The sequence below is a fragment of the Canis aureus genome, chromosome 20, assembly GCF_053574225.1.
Source record: "Canis aureus isolate CA01 chromosome 20, VMU_Caureus_v.1.0, whole genome shotgun sequence".
NCBI lineage: Eukaryota > Metazoa > Chordata > Mammalia > Carnivora > Canidae > Canis > Canis aureus.
In genome coordinates, this window is record NC_135630.1 from 29,341,898 (window position 1) to 29,361,991 (window position 20,094).

At 43.0% G+C, this 20,094-nt stretch overlaps 1 protein-coding gene across 6 annotated transcripts in view; it reads left to right on the forward strand.

Annotated features, from left to right (window-relative positions):
* The window catches only part of AMMECR1L (AMMECR1 like), a 32,860-nt gene extending 13,036 nt beyond the window's left edge, over positions 1-19,824 (forward strand). For 5 of the 6 annotated variants that reach the window (XM_077861227.1, XM_077861226.1, XM_077861230.1 and 2 more), the window contains 6 exons: positions 6,956-7,400; positions 10,957-11,067; positions 11,374-11,488; positions 12,126-12,216; positions 14,421-14,517; positions 16,208-19,824. In XM_077861227.1, the coding sequence (XP_077717353.1) occupies positions 6,994-7,400; positions 10,957-11,067; positions 11,374-11,488; positions 12,126-12,216; positions 14,421-14,517; positions 16,208-16,319 (933 nt within the window). In that variant the 5' untranslated portion in view covers positions 6,956-6,993 and the 3' untranslated portion in view covers positions 16,320-19,824. Of the gene's footprint in view, positions 1-6,955; positions 7,401-10,956; positions 11,068-11,373; positions 11,489-12,125; positions 12,217-14,420; positions 14,518-15,451; positions 15,506-16,207 lie in introns of all 6 variants that reach the window. The other variant, XM_077861231.1, reaches the window with a different exon arrangement.
* Positions 19,825-20,094: the final 270 nt, after the last annotated feature.

Consider the following 20,094-nt stretch of genomic DNA (forward strand, 5'->3'; position numbering starts at 1 on the left):
AAGTGTAGAGAACTCTCAGACCAGTATTCATTCTTTATATTTTCTGGCATCTCACAGTGAACAGAACAGTGGATGATTTATTAGAAGCAATTGCTGTGCAAAGAGGAAAAGCAGCAAGGTCATTAGAGTTATAATTTCATGTCATCTTTTAGACTACAAGGTAGTTCTTAATAGAATTTTATTATGAGGGCATTTATTTTTCTAGATTTTGTAAGAATCCTAACCCATGTTATTTTTATAATGTACCCTATCATAGTGGTAGTATTAATAATGGCAGGCATTTTAATAAATAATAGTTATATGCCAAAGAATGCTAGATGCTTTTCACATGTTACTCATTGATGGTCACAGATAACTCTCTGTGGTATTGGGAGCCTAAATCCACAGAGATGTGACAACCTGCCCGAGTTTGCATAGCCAGTATAAGTCAGAGTTAGAATTTGAGCCTAGACTGTAATCCAAAAGCCTAGGCTCTGTCCTCTGATGATGGGAGCTGCTCTGTGAAGATGGCAGTGAATTTAAGGAGCATGAAAGGGACCCTCAGCAAGTGAGGAAGGCCATCCTGCCCAGCCAGCCAGATCCATCAGGGTGTCTTCACATCCTCCCCTCAATTACCAGTCTCAACAGCTTCTTTATAAACATCAGGAGTTTATGAGCTATCATATGCATTAACTCCTGAAATAATGAATTACTTTCCAGGAAAATAATATTCCAGTGGGTGTCTCCTAAAGCGCTCCATCATTCAAAAAAAAAAAAAAAAGAAAGAAGGAAAGAAAGAAAAAAACTTGTCAAGTGCTATTTAGAAGCTAGGTATGGCCAGTTAAGGGAAAGCCTGGCTGGTTAAGGGAAAGCCTTCAGTCAGCGTAAAGTTAAATATCACCCGAGGCTTAGTCCAGGACTGGCCAGTGACTGGTTTTAGCAATGAAAAGAGCTACAAGCATAAATCAAATGAAGAATTTAATTTTTTTTAAAGATTTTATTTATTTATTCACAAGAGACACACAGAGAGAGAGGCAGAGACACAGGCAGAGGGGGAAGCAGGCTCCATACAGGGAGCCTGATGTGGGACTCGATCCAGGGACTCCAAGATCACGCCCTGGGCCAAAGGCAAGCTCTAAACCGCTGAGCCACCCAGGGATCCCCCAAGAAGTTAATTTAAGGGATATTTGATCTAATTTTTAGAATGAATTGGCCACATTAGCTAATCTATTTAGCAATGAATTAAACGGTTCTTTGGTTTGGGCTCAATAGAGTTGACATTGTTGCTAAAAGCATATACTTGTAATTCAGTTGTCTTCAGCTTCTAACACGCCCCACATTCAGCATCTCAACAGTAGAACTAATGATATAAAGCTTAGTTTGTGCCATGAGCATTCTTTTTATAGAAAAGACAAACTTCGGGATCCCTGGGTGGCGCAGCGGTTTGGCGCCTGCCTTTGGCCCAGGGCGCGATCCTGGAGACCTGGGATCGAATCCCACATCGGGCTCCCTGCATGGAGCCTGCTTCTCCCTCTGCCTGTGTCGCTGCCTCTCTCTCTCTCTCTCTCTCTCTCTCTCTCTTTCTGTGATTATCATGAATAAATAAATAAATAAAATCTTTAAAAAAAAAATAAAAAAAAAGAAAAGACAAACTTCTGTGAAATTACTAGGAGATCTGTAGATAAGATTGTTGGTATGTATACTCTATGCAGGGCACTGTGTTAAGTGCTGTGAAAGAAAACAAATGTCACCCAGCCTCTGAGGCTAAAGGTAATGATGTGTTCAGCGCTGGCTGGAATTGAGGTGGCTTGGAAATTCATCCAGCCCAAAGCAACAGCACTATTCAGCTTCCCCACAGAGGGAAGAAGAGTTACCTTCTTTTGTTGAGGACCCTAATAAAGGTCAGGACCCCTTAACTGTAATATGTCAGGTAAAGGGTGTGGTGACTTTTTCACCAGTGAAACATACTACATTTGACACCGTTTAGGTTAAGAGGTCTTGAAGGGAGTGGTAAAACCATGATTCCTATTGCTTTTCCAGCTTTTTGGGGAATTACGGGTATTGTCTCCATCTGGTAGAAATCCAGCTTTAACTTGTTCATTCTCATTGATTGTCTAAAGTAGATAGGCAGTAGGAAAATGAGATTGGTGCTGCTGGCTTTTATTTATTTATTTTTAATTTTTATTTATTTATGATAGTCACAGAGAGAGAGAGAGAGAGAGGCGGAGACATAGGCAGAGAGAGAAGCAGGCTCCATGCACCAGGAGCCGATATGGGATTCGATCCTAGGTCTCCAGGATCGCGCCCTGGGCCAAAGGCAGGCGCTAAACCGCTGCGCCACCCAGGGATTCCGGTGCTGCTGGCTTTTAAAGTGGTCCCTTAGAGGTGCCTGGGTAGCTAGTGAGTTAAGTGTCTGACTCTTGATTTCAGCTGGAGTCATGATCTCAGGGTCCTGGGATCGAGCCTCAAGTCAGGCTCCATGCTAAGCACAGAGTCTGCTTGTCCCTCTCCCTCTGCTCCTCCCCCAATTGCCTGCTCACTCTTGCTCTCTTGCAAATTAAAAATGGCCCTTGAGGGGATCCCTGGGTGGCTCAGCAGTTTAGCACCTGCCTTCGGCCCAGGGTGTGATCCCGGAGTCCTGGGATCGAGTCCCACATGGGGCTCCCTGCATGGAGCCTGCTTCTCCCTCTGCCTGTGTCTCTGCCTCTCTCTCTCCGTGTCTCTCATGAATAAATAAATAAAACCTTTAAAAAACAAACAAACAAAAAAACTGGTTCTTGGGTCCATTATACTATTCTATCTTATCTTTGAATTTTTTTATAGATATAAATTTAGAGAACAAATTTTTGACGAAATACCTTGTAATAGACTTTTGATGCAAGAAGTATCTAACTCTGCCTTTGGTCACTAATTGAGAATAGCAATTGAATTGTTTGCTTAGTGGCCTCCAGAGAAATGCTTGGGCCTAAGGAGCCACAAGATTTGAGTTGGTTCTATTGATTTCAAATAGTAGTTTAAGAGGGTGTGGGGAATTGTTAAATGTAAGCACTTGGTGTCCCTTGTGATCATGCGCCACTGCAGGTCGGCACTTGGTGTGGTGCACGGGCAAAATCTTCACCTGCCTGGTTGAAAGTAAAATACCTTGGCATGGTTTGAAAGTTCTTTCTGGGATCCCTGGGTGGCGCAGCGGTTTGGCGCCTGCCTTTGGCCCAGGGCGCGATCCTGGAGACCCGGGATCGAATCCCACGTCGGGCTCCCGGTGCATGGAGCCTGCTTCTCCCTCTGCCTATGTCTCTGCCTCTCTCTCTCTCTCTCTCTCTCTCTCTCTGTGACTATCATAAATAAATAAAAAAAATTAAAAAAAAAAATTTGAAAGTTCTTTCTATTGCTCCATTGTAGGGTGTTTCAGCAGTCAGGTAGCTGATGATACCTGCTAAGGAACACCTCCATCACCACCATCTCATGACATTTAGCTTTTCCTTCAGGTGCTTTGGGGTAATAAGAGTGAGGTAACATTTCTTTTTTTTTTTTTTTTTTTTTTTTTTTTATCTGTTTTATCTCTGCTGCTTTGAACTTTGGGGCTTTCTGGAGACCCTGTTAACACTCCAGCTCTCCCTCAAGGTAGTCCTTCTGCTTCATTCAACAACATGTGTCTTAAGCCCCCTGCACACAGTTATGCACAAGGTAGAAAGTCTAGAGGCCAGTGACATCTGTGGACTCAAATGATGGTGACAGGAGTACTGAAAGTTTTCAGGTCATGGCTGGAGATGTTGGCTTTGGGCTTAGGTCGTTTTTTTTAGGCCATTTTGTTTTCACTTATTAATTTATTGGTAATCTCTATACCCAGCGTGGGGCTTGAACTCACAATCCTGAGATCAAGAGTCACATGCTCTTGCAGTTGAACCAGCCAGGTGCCCCTCCTGCTCCATTTATATTGGTAAGATTCTGTGAACTATTAGATTAGTTTTTAGTATACCCTTGAATGTAATTTTTTTTTAACATGCCCTTAGGAAATGACTGAATCCAATGGATTATTAGATTATTGGCAGACCTCATTCTTTTTCGTGGCTTGGTAGAAAGACCCAGGCCTTGGAGTCTAACAGATAGACTTTGGCCCACTTAGTGGCAGTCTGATTTTGAGCAGGTTCTCTTATTAAGCCCAAAGTTCCTCCTCTGTAAAATGATAGTAACATCACCTGCCTTGCTGAACGGTTTTGAAGATTCAGTGTAATGTTTAAAGAGCACCTGTTCAGAGCAAGCATTGCCATAAGTGCTGAGTGCTTAGTGGAGTCGTGGCCCTCTAGAAATGTCCACCCGATTGGGGCAGTCTAATAATCCAAATGATAAGAGCAGCTAAATATATTGCCACCTACTACGTGCTGGGCACTATTTCAAGCACTTTATGCACATTAAACTAATTGAATTCTAAAATCCCATGAGACAAGTAGTATTGTTATTCCCATACTAAGGAAACTAAGTCATGGAGAGTTTGATCCCTGAGGAATCAGAATTTGAGTCCAGGCCATTTGGCTCTGGAGGCAGCATTTTTAACCAAGATACTATTCTTTTTTTGACAGTCTAAACAAGAAACATAAGTCCACAGTCAGAAACAAATTGGGGGGGAGGATGTTAATTATATTAAGTACTTAAGGCTTTCTCAAAAAGAAACCTGTGTCAAGACAGACATTGAAGTGTACAAACAGTGATGCCTGGCTCAGCCACTGAGCACCTGCTTTCAGCCCAGGGTATGATCCTGGAGTTCTGGGATCGAGTCCCACATCAGGCTCCCTGCAGGAAGCCTGCTTCTCTCTCTCTGCCTGTGTCTCTGCCTCTCTCGCTCTGTGTCTCTCATGAATAAATAAATAAAATCTTTAAAAAAAAAAAAAAAGTGTACGAGCAACGTTCATCTCACTAAGAATTGCCCTAAGTACAAAAATGTGTATTTTGTTATAGATCAGCATATATCAAGAACATAAATAATACTTGAAAATTTTGGGACCCCTGGGTGGCTCAGCACTTGAGTGTCTGCCTTTGGCTCAGGGTGTGATCCCAGAGTTGTGGGATCGAGTCCCACATTGGGCTTCCTGCATGGAACCTGCTTCTGCCTCTGCCTCTGCTTCTCTCTCTGTCTCTCATGAATAAATAAAACCTTTAAAAAAAAATACTTTGAAATTTTTGTATCTCATTCAGCCTAGAGTGACAGCTTGTTTGTGTAGAAATAATAGTTTTGCAAAAGAGTATGTAAATAACTAATTTGATTTAGAAAGGTTTTAGAATTTACAACCAAAATATTGTATTATAGAGCTGTGCACAAAAAGGCAAATTATGGGGGTGCCTGGGTGGCTTAGTCGGTTATTTGGCTCAGGTTCTGATCCCAGGGTCTTGGGATCTAGCCCCACGTCAGGCTCTCTGCTGAGCAGGAAGCCTGCTTCTCCCTCTCCCTCTGCCCTCCACTTGTGCTTGCTCTGTCTCTCTGGTGTTCAGTCTCTCTTAAATAAATAAAATCTTTTTTAAAAAAAAGGCAAATTATGTTTTTTTTAAAAAGGCAATTATGTGTCCTAATCACAGGGAGATTTAAGTATGCTTTTTTCAAATCAACAGAATGTTATAAATTTTGGTATTAATGACTTTGAAATAGCTAGGATTGGGACACCTGGGTGGCTCAGTGGTTAAGCGTCTGCCTTGGGCTCAGGGTGTGATCCTGGAGTCCTTGGGATCCAGTCCCACATCAGGCTCCCTGCATGGAGCTTGCTTCTCCCTCTGCCTATGTCTCTGCACCTCTCTCTCTCTCATGAATAAATAAAATCTAAAAAAAAAAAAAGAAAGAAAGAAAGAAAAGAAATAACTAGTATCTATTTTCCTGATTCTATTGAATCAGAAAAAAGATTAATCTTGGCTGTGTTATAACTGTCCATTTTTACCTCAGGCTGTTTAAGAAAAAAAATTCCTTCCTTCCATTCACATCATCAGATGGGGTGTTCTGGTTTCCTGGCATATCCACTGCCACGCTTTGTTAAGCTGAGTGGCATTGCATGCATCTGCCTTGCTGTGACAGGGTGGAAATGGCTACCTCACAAAAGGCCTGTGAAGCTTGGGTCATTTGTGTGAATAAAGGTTCCTACTAGGTTGTAACTTTTTTTGAATTGGAGTTTTGAGGGATGCCTGGGTGGCTCAGGGGTTGATTGTCTGCCTTTGGCTCAGGGCGTGATCCCGAGTCCCAGGATCAAGTCCCACATCTGGCTCCCTGCATGGAGCCTGCTTCTCCCTCTGCCTATGTCTCTGCCTCTCTCTGTGTGTCTCTCATGAGTAAATAAATAAAATCTTTAAAAAGGGAGTTGAAATTAAAGGGAAAAAAAATGAGCAAGGTATTGGAGAATGCAAGCTATGAGGGTAGAAAGGTGGGACCCTTGTGTTGGAAGGTAAGTTCTTTTCAGAATAGGCAGCTAACTGCTTTTTGTATTCACTCAGGTCTAAAGTCACATGTATATAGGCTGGTGATGAGTAAAATGAGGAAAGGATATGGTTAACAAGGAAAAGCATGAAATTTCCTTTGGGACTCTGAAAATATGGTGGTCTAATTTGGAGCCCCTAAAAGGTAGAGAAGGCAATTGATGAAGAGTCTGACAGGTCCAGTGCTATCTTTTAGTCTTGAAATGTCCTCATGCAGATCCACAATGACTGCTGCCCCACCCTTCCTTTCTGCACTGGGGAGTCCTATGCAAGAGGGGCTGTTCATTGCCTGCCTCTGTGATGATCATAAGGCTTTATGGGAAATGAGAAGTGGTTCTTTAGGAAAAGGTTAGGAGTCCCTGGTCTGGAGCTTAGGGTCTCTTCCAGTCATACTGGTCTGCAACCCTTTGTGACCTGGTAACCTGAACGAGAAAGAATTTGATAACTCTCCAGTAGAGTCTTTTTGATTTTTGTTTTTTCATTCTAACGTTTTGAATTAATGCTTAACTATTCTCTTTTTGGTCAGGGTTCTGCAGCATTCCAGACCTCGAGCACTGAATCAGGATGGGAAAAAGACGTTGTGTTCCTCCACTTGAGCCCAAGTTGGCAGCAGGCTGTTGTGGGGTCAAGAAGCCTAAGTTATCTGGAAGTGGAACGCACAGTCACGGGAACCAGTCCACAACTGTCCCCGGCTCTAGTTCAGGACCTCTTCAAAACCACCAGCATGTGGATGGCAGCAGTGGTCGGGAGAATGTGTCAGACTTAACTCTGGGACCTGGAAATTCTCCCATTACACGAATGAATCCCGCATCGGGAGCGCTGAGCCCTCTTCCCCGGCCCAATGGAACTGCCAACACCACCAAGAATCTGGTGGTGACTGCAGAGATGTGCTGCTACTGCTTTGACGTCCTCTACTGTCACCTCTATGGCTTCCCACAGCCACGACTTCCTAGATTCACCAATGACCCCTAGTGAGTAAATCCATCAGGTGCAGGGGACAGTGAGAAGACATAGTGACGTCTTTCTTGGGTTCTCTCTCTTGAGAAGGGTGGGGGTGGGGGGGGCTGCCACTTACAAAGAGCTTTAGCATCGTTTGGGCAGAGAGTAATGAGAATAGGATGATGAGAAATGTCCAGACAGTATCGAGAACAGTATCTGGATTGAGTAATAGAAGAGGTCTAGGTTACACTTGAAGTATTGGCTTGTTTTTAAGCTAACGTTTTAGAAATTAGGGTTTCTTTCTTGGTTCTTCATTTGGTTTGTTGATTTATATGGTGGAGAATAGGTGACTTAACCTTTCCAGTGGAGAAGCCACAGATCACATCATTGTGGTCCAGGTGTTGAAGTCCAAATGAATTGGAAATTTTGGGGGGCCAGGTTGAGAGTAGAAGCACTTATAATGGGAGCTGTGATGGTCTCAACAAGGATCCCTTCCTTTGTTCCATCAGTTCCCCCATGGCTTCTTCCACCCACCCCACCAAGAATGTCAGATTCTGCTGTACTGTGTTTAGTTCAAGACTCTATCATTTGTCCTAAGCTCTCTGAAGGTGTCAGTGACTTAAATAAGTTTATGTGTAGAGTGAAGAAATCCATGACAGAGTTTTCTTCCTCTTCAGAATTGAAAGCAACTCTGATCTGGCTTTTTTTTTTTTTTTTAATTTAATTTAAATTTTAGGTACTTAACATACAGTGCAGTATTGGTTTCTGGAGTAGAATTCAGTGATTCATCACATATACAATCCCATTGCTCAATATCACAAATGCCCCCCCTTCTTTAAGATTTATTTATTTATTTTAGAGTATGTGAGCTTGGGGAGGGGCACAGGGAGAGAGAAGGACACAGGGAAACTCCCAAGCCAACCCCCCCCCCCCACCCGCCAAAACCAAGGAGTTGGTTGCTTAGCCAACTGAACCACCCAGGTGCCTTACAAGTGCCCTCCTTAATATTCATGACCCATTTAACCCATTCCCACACCTAACTCCCTTTATTATCCCTTAGTTTGTTCTCTATGGTTAAGAGTCTTTTAGGGCTTATTTCCCTCCTCCTTCCCATATGTTCATCTGTTGTCTTTCTTAAATTCCACATATGAGTGAGATTATATGGTATTTTGTCTTTCTCTGACCAACTTCACTTAGGTTAATACACTCTGGCTCCATCTGTGTCATTGCAAATGGCAAGGTTTCATTCTTTTTTATGGCTAATATTCCGGGGTGTGTGTGTGTGTGTGTACACACTATATCATCTTTATCATTCATCAGTTAGTGGACATGTGTGGGCTCTCTCCATAGTTTAGCTATTGTTTTGGTTTTTTTTTTTTTTAAGATTTTTTTTTTTTTTTTTTTAAGATTTTATTTATTTATTCATGAGAGACACAGAGAGAGGGAGAGGCAGGCTCCATGAAGGGAGCCTGACACGGAACTTAATCCCGGGTCTCCAGGATCACACCCTGGGCTGAAGGTGGTGCTAAACCGCTGAGCCACCCGGGCTGCCCAAGATTTAAGTAGTTTCCATACCCAACTCAGGGTTGGAGCTCACAACCCTTAGATCAAAAGTCACACATTCCACTGACTCAGCCAGCCAGGCACCCTTGAACTGGCTTTAAGAAAGTACTGAAGATTTAAAAAAAAATTAAAAAAGAAAAAAAAAAAAAGAAAGTACTGAAGAGATGCTTTCGGAGATTTCATTGACCTAAGATCATTTATTCTGCAAATGTTAATGCCGTATTAGAGCAACACATAGCCCCACTGGTCAGGGAGTGGAGAGATTATGAAGAAAAAATCCTCACTTTTGGGAGACTTGCCAAGTTGGCAAATCACACACACAAAGCTAAACAATGTGTTTGGCATACTTCTGTGGGCAGAAGTAGAGGGGAAGTTACTCCTATGTGATTGTGTCAGAGGAGAGAAACTGTAGAGAAAAAATGTGCTAACTTTTTAGGAAGTATTGCCATGGGATACCGTGGCTCAGAAAATTCCTGATTGAACAGGTGAAGATTCTAAGCCTTTATCCTAAGTAAGATCAAGTTTGTCCCACCAAAAAGGATGTGGATTTGGAAGAGTGAGTGGTGGCTGCAGTGTTACAGGGAAAGGGTTGTTGCTTATATTCAGGGGCTTGTATTTCCATTCTACAGACAGTGGAATTGTTTTTTTTTTTTTTTTTTTTTTTTTAAGATTTTATTTATTCATTCATAGAGACACAGAGAGAGAGAGAGAGGCAGAGACACAGGCAGAGGGAGAAGCAGGCTCCATGCAGAGATGTGGGACTCGATCCAGGGTCTCCAGGATCACGCCCTGGGCTGCAGGCGGTGCCAAACCGCTGCGCCACCAGGGCTGCCCAGACAGTGGAATTCTTGAGGGGTTTTGAGTAGGTTTTGGGACAATAACTTTGGGTGCTGTTCAGGCATTTACTGGAGGGAAAAGATAGGCAGCAGATCTGCTTTAAAACAGTAATCAAAGTAAACAGCTTTAAAAATTTAAGTTGCTGGGCAGCCCAGGTGGCTCAGCGGTTTAGCGCCGCCTTCAGTCCAGGGCCTGATTCTGGAGACCAGGGATCGAGTCCCACGTCAGGCTCCCTGCATGGAGCCTGCTTCTCCCTCTGCCTGTGTCTCTGCCTCTCTCTCTCTCTGTCTCTCATGAATAAATAAAATCTTTAAAAAATAAAAAAAAGAAACTAAAATTTAAGTTGCTTTTTAGATTTTGCTCTAAGAAATAACCGCATTGGAGTATAGAGGAAATATCAGGATGAAGGGACAGTTCCATAACCTGTTTCTAAAAAGTCTGTTACCACCAATCTAATGACTTTGGTCTAGAAGCAGAAAGTGGCAACTTTTACTAATAATACAATTTCTTTCTTTTTTTTTTTAAATTTTTATTTATTTATGATAGTCACAGAGAGAGAGAGAGAGAGGCAGAGACATAGGCAGAGGGAGAAGCAGGCTCCATGCACCGGGAGCCTGACGTGGGATTAGATCCCGGGTCTCCAGGATCGCGCCCTGGGCCAAAGGCCCGCGCCAAACCGCTGCACCACCCAGGGATCCCAATAATACAATTTCTTGCAGAGACATTGGAGCAGGACAAAGGGCAGAGATAATTATGGGAATAATGGGAGGTTATGGGGAATGAGGAGAAAGTATGCAGGCCCAGTGTCTTCATGAAGGATGTAACTGGGGAACATGGACACTCCCAGAAATAGAATAAAGAAGAAGAGAAAGACATGGAAATTAGAAGAAGTTGGGTGCTGGGCAGAGGAATAGGAAAGTAGCACAATTGAGAGTGAATTAAACCTATCAGCAAGGACCACAGGAAGGGCTACACAGAGTGCCTTTCTTCATGCTGCCTTGTCTTTTCTCTCTCTCTCTTCCATCCACAGACTGCACAATTCCCAGAAAGACAGAGTCCTTCGCATAGCCACAATTCAGAAAACAGTCCTTTTTGGGGAATAACGGAAATGAATAGGGGAAAGCAAAAGTTTTGTTCTTATCCATGATTGATTTGGGGCTGGAGAATGTTTTTTGTTTCCTTTTGTAGTCCGCTCTTTGTGACATGGAAGACAGGGCGGGACAAGCGGCTTCGTGGCTGCATCGGGACCTTCTCAGCCATGAATCTTCATTCAGGACTCAGGGAATACACGTTAACCAGGTAATGACACCAGACATAAACTCTGTAGATAAGTTGACTAGAATTGAAAACAACTGCTTGACTTTGTTTCTTCTAAGTGATAAAGTTTGAGTGTTCTCTTTTTGGTAATCAGGAAGTATGGGACTTTAATCTGGTGAGTCACTTATCAGTTGTGTAGGCAATTAATAGCATCAAGTTATTTTTAGCATATTAGTGCTGATGGATAATCAATATTCTCTGCATAGCTCAGGATTCATAAATATTCGGGCACGTAATGTTGGCTTCTGGCTCCAGAGCAGCCTCACTTTGTTTTCTGTCCCCCTCCAGTGCACTTAAGGACAGCCGATTTCCCCCCCTGACCCGAGAGGAGCTGCCTAAACTTTTCTGCTCTGTCTCCCTCCTTACTAACTTTGAGGATGCCAGTGATTACCTGGACTGGGAGGTGAGAACAGCCGCATTTGGAACTCTGCATCTCTCGTTGCATTTGGGTTCGGGTTAGTACATGGTAATGTATCTCCTTCATTGAGAGAGGGTATAAGAATGTGAAAGCTGAGTTTGGAAGCAGTTGGGGGCCACATAGGTGACAGGAAAGGTGCTGTGATCCTAGAAGTAGGAAAAAACGTGAAATCTTCTTTTCCCGTGTCTTCCCAGTCCACTCTGTTCCATAGCCTTCTCCCACGTCTAATAGGAAATGATACTGGGGATAAAGAGAGCATTCCAGATCCCTCTTGGTAAGCCCTTGAGTAAAAGTTGTTATGAGGAGTTATGAGCCTAGATCAAAACCCTGTTGTCTGTTTAATGGAATAGATTAAAGATGGAATACTCCAGATTATTGGATGAGCTGTTGAAAGAATCTTTATACTTGGGAGAGGTGGCTACATGTAAACGTGTTGCTTCCCTTAAGCTAAAGTTACTTTGGCTTCTATACCTAAGGGGAAAGAGTTAGTCATGAAAAGCAGTAGTTTCTCCTTTTCTCAGACTTGGATCAAGCTGGTCAGGGGAAAATGTCAATTAAATGTGGATGTTTGAAGTTCCATTAGAGTAAGTAAATGCCCTTCATTTGGTTACTTTTTCTGTAGGTAGGGGTCCATGGGATTCGAATTGAATTCATCAATGAAAAAGGCGTCAAACGTACAGCCACATATTTACCTGAGGTTGCTAAGGAACAAGGTAAGTTGGACAAATGGCATTTCAATGAAGGATACTATTCATAGTGTTGCCATGTAAAGGCAGGAAAGTGGGATGTGTTGTCTTTCAGCCTAACTGCAACTAAGAATAAGTGCCTTTCTTCCTCTTATTGTTTATCAAAGTCTTACAGGATGTGAAATAAATTCCCCCAAAATGCAAGAGCTGGGGAAGAAAAGGGGTAAAGACTTGGCCTTAAAAAAAAAAAAAAGACTTGGCCTTACTCACACCCGCATTTCACTTTCTCAGTAAAAAGTTTTGTTCCTTGGCCCCAAAAACTAGTGGTAATTGTAGCAAAGTTCCAGCAACCAACTGGACCATGTTATGGAGATCATTGTAAAGGGGACTTGCCCATACCAGTGGATTTTGAACTTTATTGGTCTTTAATTACTAAACAATGTTATACTTGGGGAAAAAAGCAAAACATAATTTTTTTTTTTTTTTTAAAGAACTTGGTAGTTAAAAAGTTTTTATAATGGGACAGTAAAGGTAGGAGGTGGGTAGGGTAGGTTTTCTCTTTATTTTTTTATTTTTTAATTTTTTATTGGTGTTCAATTTGCCAAAATACAGAATAACAGCCAGTGCTCATCCCGTCAAGTGCCCCCCTCAGTGCCCGTCACCCATTCACCCCCACCCCCCGCCCTCCTCCCCTTCCACCACCCCCAGTTCGTCTCCCAGAGTTAGGAGTCTTTATGTTCTGTCTCCCTTTCTGATATTTCCTACCCATTTCTTCTCCCTTCCCTTCTATTCCCTTTCACTATTATTTATATTCACCAAATGAATGAGAACATATAATGTTTGTCCTTCTCCGATTGACTCATTTCACTCAGCATAATACCCTCCAGTTCCATCCACATTGAAGCAAATGGTGGGTATTTGTCGTTTCTAATGGCTGAGGAATATTCCATTGTATACACAGACCACATCTTCTTTATCCATTCATCTTTCGATGGACACCGAGGCTCCTTCCACAGTTTGGCTATTGTAGGTTTTCTCTTTAAAAGAATGTTTAGGAGGACAGCCCCGGTGGCTCAGCGGTTTAGCGCCGCCTTCAGCCCAGGGCGTGATCCTGGAGACCCGGGATCGAGTCCCATGTCAGGCTCCCTGCATGCAGCCTTCTTCTCCCTCTTCCTGTGTCTCTGCCCCCCGCCCCCTCTCTGTCTCTCATGAATAAATAAATAGGATCTTTAAAAAAAATTAAAAAAAGAATGTTTAGGAGAATACCTTTTAGTGTTTCTATGGTATGTAACCCAGTTTTCTTTCTTTTCTCTCTTCTCCTCGTCCCTCTCACCCTCCCTTCCTCCTTTCTTGTCTGTTTCTGAAAGTAATACGTAAAACACACAGTGTGAACCTAGAGTAGAGAGAAATATCCAGTTCACTGTATCAATGAATTAATTATGTGGAGAGTGGTTGCCTTCATTGGTTTCCATCATGGTTGTGTTTAAACTTTTTCAAAAGTAGTGTGGGTGTGGCATAAAAGGGAAGCCTTTTGGCCACTTTGAGGCCGTAAGTCTAACATTTTTTTATAAGGAGAAACACCATCAATATTTCCCAATAGTGAGATGTGGTGATAATATAGATAATCAGATTATCTGTGCCGTTTGAAAATTGATTGGCAAAATTTAAAAATTGGAGGTTATTTAGGAGTTTCTTTTTGGTTTTCAGTCTGATGTGTTTGGTTTTATCTGTTAAAAATGTGCAGGAACAACACAGCAATGTATACATGAACACCATTTCTGTCCTTCATGAAGGAATAGCTTTCTTCCTGCTATCAGTCTCTGTAATAGAAAACAGGACTCCCAGAAATGATCAAAATAAAGGAAGGCCACACAAAGGAATGCAGGCTGCAGAATTTGAATTCTTCCCTCTCATAGAATAGCCTTGGTTACCAGTAGTAGGCCTGCAGGCCAGTTTTAAGTTGAGACCATGTTTGTTCCTAGATGATTATACTAGGATCACATCTGACAGGAAAGACACAGGAACAGGGCCGGGGGACAGCCATTATGGTGTATGTCAGGTTATTGTCTCATGTCTCAGAGATTCTACTTGGATATCAGTGAGGCAGAAGGGGCTCTAGGGAGATCACTTTGACCCTAGCAGATCTGGCTGCTTCTCTTTTCTTGCTGTGTGAGAACATACCCTACTCTTGTGTCATTGTGCACTGATCTCAGTGTGCCTCTCCTCCTCAGACTGGGATCAGATCCAGACAATAGACTCCTTGCTCAGGAAAGGTGGCTTTAAGGCTCCAATTACCAGTGAATTCAGAAAAACGATCAAACTTACCAGGTAACCCACTGTCTCATTTTCCTTGTCATTTTAATTTAGTTTGGGTTGGATGAAGGATACTTTTGTTGGAAAGGGCTAGAAAAAAATTTCTCTGCTAATGTCCCTAAACTAAAGAAATATGGGTCAGATTTAAGCTGGGAGGAAGCAGTGGCAGCAAAGGCAAGACTTCCCAGCATCCTGGGCATCTCTGCAGCTGAGCTGATGGCAGAGCCCGAGCAGAGTTTAGGCGGTGATCAGGTGGTGGATGTCTTCGCCAGACCCACTGGTCGGGAGGATAAGAGGGCAGACCAAGGTCAGCAACAAAGGCTCTCAGTGCAGAGGTCCAGGGTCAGTTGAAGTCACCAGCAGTCATGTGTCAGGGGATACAGGTGCCTTGTTAACAGAATAGGAAGACAGTGCTTTTTACAGAGCTTAGAAGGAAACACCCAGCTTGTTGGGGGAGGCTGCCTCTTGTAGTAGAAGCACAGGGACTTGGGAGTCTGAATCCCGGCACCACCGCTGCCTGACTGTGCCTCTGGGCAGGGTGGAGTGGCAAGGGGTGGGGTGGTTTTCCTGTATGTAAGAAGTGAATGATAATGCCTTGGGGTTGTTTTAGAGTGTGGTAAGGTAATGTATGAAGAATTTCTAGCCCAGGGCCAGGCAATAATTATAGGTGGTCAGTAGATGTCAGTTCTCTTGCCATCCCTACTGAAATCGGAAACACTGAGAGGTTTAGCTTCTGTGGGCTTCTGTGGGCCTCTTTTGGCCTCCTCATCTGTAAAATACTGAATAATCATACTAACCTCACAGGTCTATTTGGAAGATAACCCAGTGTTTTTGAAATGCTTTGGATTCCAAAAAAAGAAAAAGAAAAAAAAAACTTCAAATACAAAGCATTATTATTATTATTATTATTATAATTTATTTGAACAGCCATTTCCCTGTCAAAATTCAGGAATAATCACCTTGCAGTGGAGGAGTGATTACAGTGGGAAAGAGATGGCTCTGGGTAAGGATTGTCACACCCAGCTCCTGTGGTCTGTAGTAGGCTCCATAGGTTTGTAACACCCCATGCTTCGCATCCTGACTCATGGCTCTTTCCAGAGCAAAGCCAAAGTGCTATGAATTCTGTTCTGATGACCCTGTGATATGATATGGCATATTCATCTGGGAATTGAGACCCGTCCTATATAGCCCCAGGATCCTTTAACCTGCTTCATCAGAATTTGACTCAGAATTAGGTACCTGTGCCCCTTTTAGTTATAAATAACTTGTTTGTTGCTTTTCCACAAATTGAGGTTGCATTTCTGTCAAATTTATCACATTTTATGCAGTAGATACGCAGTTTGCACTGGGCATTGGTATAGCCATCTTCCAATCTGCCACCCGTGTAATTTGACCTTGACATTCTTCATGCAGACCCCAGTAGCAGATTGCTTAAGAGCAGCCTGATGATAAGTAGTGTTTAAAGGTGGGATGTGCAGAAAATACATTCTCGGGGTGAATTGTGATTGTGCTTTTTCATCTTGTTCATTTGTAATAACAACATTGTTTTCTTGTGCTGTCTTTCATTTTCTGTAAGTAAGATTGCTCTTGGTCTTCCATTTTATTCTTTCAAAATGTGGAATAAGCTTTTGGTTTTCTCTGCTGAGTGACTTTACAAGATGAAGGATTTGAGGTTCCTAATACCCTTTCCTATTTCCTTACGCAGGTACCGAAGTGAGAAGGTGACAATCAGTTATGCAGAGTATATTGCTTCTCGACAGCACTGTTTCCAGAATGGCACTCTTCATGCCCCGCCCCTCTACAATCATTACTCCTGACACACGGCTGCATGACCAGTCCCACCCCCCTGTGGCCACCAATGGCTATGACATCATTGGAGCAGATGCCTCCTCTTCCTGGTCCAGTTACTTCTATTACTGCACCATTTTATGATGCTAGCTTCCGTTGCCAAGTCTGCCTCCAGCTGACTGAGAGGGAGGGGTTGTACTGAATGAAACAGAACTTGAGGGGCCCAAGCCTTATCTCAGCCTTTCCTCAATATGGGGTTCCGTTGGATTGGGGCTCCTCCATGACTAGTGAGAATTACCGTGTGGGTTCAGAAGACCCTTGGCATGCAGGTGCCACTGGTGATTTGCCACCTGTGTGGTGGCCACACAGTGGAAGCCAGAATTGGTGGTCCATGAAGGCTTACCCCACACACACCCCTACAGACTCCCCAGATCAAGTAGATGTATTCCCCTGGCAGTCTGGGCAACGGAGACCAACAAGAAACATTTTTAGGTTGTTTTAAATTCCTTTTTTAAACTTCCAGTTTATTGCGTACCAAGAGTTGATCACAACCTCCATGCTTCATAAGCGGACGCCATGTTAGGGTTAAACGTGGGCACCATGAGTCCTCTGAGGCTCCTGGACAGAGACCCACATCAAGATCGGAAGCCCTTTGGATGGCGTTGTAGATCTCATTGCTCAATTAGCCTCGAAGGTTTTAATTCTCATCCCACTTTCAGTTGGATTTTCTGGCACTCTTCCTGCATTGAGTCTCCTGGTATTGAACAGAGCTCTGTGGTGTAGCCTGCTGAGGACTGGACTGGGATGCCCATAGGAGGTCCTGAAATCATCGCTGCATGCAGTGAGAAAGGAGAGACCTCTTCCTTACCACCCGGCTACCTCACTCCTCTACTGGTAGCAGTGCCTATAGCTGGATCTAGGTTCTCAGAAGGTATAGATGTTCCAACAAGCACTTGGGTTGGGCTTTAGAAGGACACGTTATCATAGGAGAAAATCCAGGGTCTCCGAGTTGTTTTTCTTTTCAAGCAGACATCCCGAGGGACCTTTAAGCAGAGAAGTTCTTTTGTCTAGTTTGCCTGGAGAAGTGGGAAGACTATTGCTGTTTCAGTCCTTTCCAGGACTTTAGAACAAAGCTGTGTAATTAAGATGAAATCTTTATCTTGCCTAACATGCTGGGAATCTTCATCCCACCATGGCAAAGTTCCAAATGGTTCATTGTATTCTAGGTCATTCAGACTTTCTTGTGGCATATTTCCCTTCCCCATTGTTGCTGATTCCAAATAGCTGTCAGCAAGTTTCTCCTCCCTCTTGCCTATTCTTCCCTCATTTGGTGGCAGAGTTCATAGAAGCTGGGGACTTGGAAGATGCTTTGGAAACATTGTCATAGAGGTACTGCTGAAAGGATTCACAGGAAGAGGTGGCCAGTTGGAAGAAAGGACCCAGAGAGTGATACACTGGTTTTCAACAACATGCTTAGAGAACTCTTGAAGCGGATTGGGTGTCAATCCAGTGAACACAATTGTTTTGATTTAATTTATTTTTCAAAGTTTATGTGGTGGTGGTGTGGCTTTCCAAAATGGGCAAATATCCAAATCAAAAGAAATTTTTTAGTTTTCTTCTGCCAGGAATGGAGGAGGGGGAATAGAGACATAATCCAAGAAACGACACACGTGCCTTTCTAGGCATTGCTGGCTCATTTCTTGGAAGAAATGGATGAGGGTGAGCAGATTTGCTTGGCAAATCCTCTGTTGTTATTCATGAGGATACAGAATGTGCAAGGGAAGTGGGCTGACCTCAGGATGCCCATGTCCAGCCGCACCACACCATCTTACGTCGTGCTGCCTTCTCGCATCCTGCCACTTTTCCCTTGCAAGGTTAATGAAAAAAAGCTTTTGAAGATGAAGGGATTATTTCGTGATTTCCTGCTGCTGAGAATAATAAATGTCTTGTTACAAACAAATGTGACGATAGTTACTCTTAGGTGCCATGGATTGATGTCAGGGTGGTCAGCTCTGGACTAAACCACCCACCTCCAATTTGTACAACAGTATTGATACATAGGGCTACACTCATTACTGTTCAAATGTTCTGTGTTAAAAGTTGTGTTTAATTTCTAAAGATTAAAAAAGCAAAAAAATTGGTGCTAAACTTTCACCCCTGAGCACGCTCAGTGAGACTGGTCATGCAAGCATTTACTACAGTGCCATGTTCTTCAAGCCTATTTTTTTCTTGTAGAATTGTTGCCCTATTTGTCTTCCCCAATGTATAGTATGTTTTTTATTTTATTTTATTGAGGGTGGGGTAGGATACCTGCCATTTAAGTAAGTGAACAGAAATTTTAAAAACCCACGAAATGGGGAGAAAAAAATCAGTGCACAAGAATTGGGCTGAGTTAGCCCAGCACCACACTGAAGTGGGCTCAGTGGTTTTGGAGTGAAGAAGCCTTACTCCCTGCACATTCCCTCATGCTCCCATACAAGTCCAGCAATGGAGATGCTCAGGTCCCTCTGGCCTTGTCAGGGGGACTCAGGAGTTGACCAAGGAAAACCATTTGGCCCCGTGAGGAATGCCAGTGTTGGTGTCTGTCCTGAATGGGGCCTAGTCAGGAAGCGGTCTGGAAGTGTACGGTCACGGTCACCTCATGAAGATGTGTGGCAGGTGGCTCTCAGGAAAAAATACTAAGTCTGGATCATCCATGTGGCAGCTTTGCATAGGGAGATGACGGCTCCGAACTAGGACTGAACTGCCTTCCACACGCTTGACCAAAGCAGTGATGAAGGTGGCTGGTACCTGTGGTGGGAGTGGCAGGTCCGAAAAGAAGAGAATGTTTTCTGCTTGGTGTTTACTTTGTTTTGGGGCACTGCTCTAGCTGAGCAGTAGGTAATTGCTGTTAAGGAGCCAGCCCGCATGGGCTGCTTCGGTTTGGAGTTCGTTTCATCCCTAGCTGTGAGTGCCTTTTGGTCTGGAAAGTTGGCTTGTCTCATAATACCCACAGCTAGGACATTCTCTCTGTAATTATGAATTGTCCTTGTTTTATGTTAATTAAAAGAGAATGTCTTTGATCATTAGGATTTGTCGGTGTTGGATTGTTTCCACTGTGAGGTTCTTAAACTTTTTCGCTTCATAATATTAAAGCAACTCATGTTAGAGACCCTTTCAACATGAAAGGTTTGTAGTTGAGACATTACATATATTTTATTGTTTATAATAAAAATCATCTATACAGAAGTCCTGGGTGTTAATTTTAATATTTGCACAACCTATTTTCCATGATATGTTAACACCTACACTTTCACTAACTGTTGATGCTGTTTTCTATTGAAATTCTGGAGCCTAGGGAGCTATGTGTTCGTTTTGTTTATTTTCATTCTTACTTTCCTGAAGCAAGAGACTTTGTATGGCCTTCAGTGCAAAGACTTCAGACCAATTCTTTGTATTACACTTGGTTGCCTCTTGGCTATATAACTTCTGAGTGCAAATCATTGAACTCTTTAACGAAGTATTGTAGAGAATAAATCATAATGGGTAAAAATTGTTCTTTGTCCTGACTTTTTTTTAAGGTTTATTTCAGTTATCTCTCCACCCAATGTGAGGCTCAAACCCACCACCCTAATACCAAGAGTCGCATACTCCAGCTGAGCCAGCCAGGCACCCCTAACAATCTTTCTAAGCTTTTGTTAGAGCATGTGCATAATCGGGGCACGGGGAAGCAGGCTTCCCTTGAAGAAGGCTCAATCCTAGGATCCTGGGATCATGATCTAAACCTGACCATAGGCAGACACTTAACCAACTGAGCCACCCAGG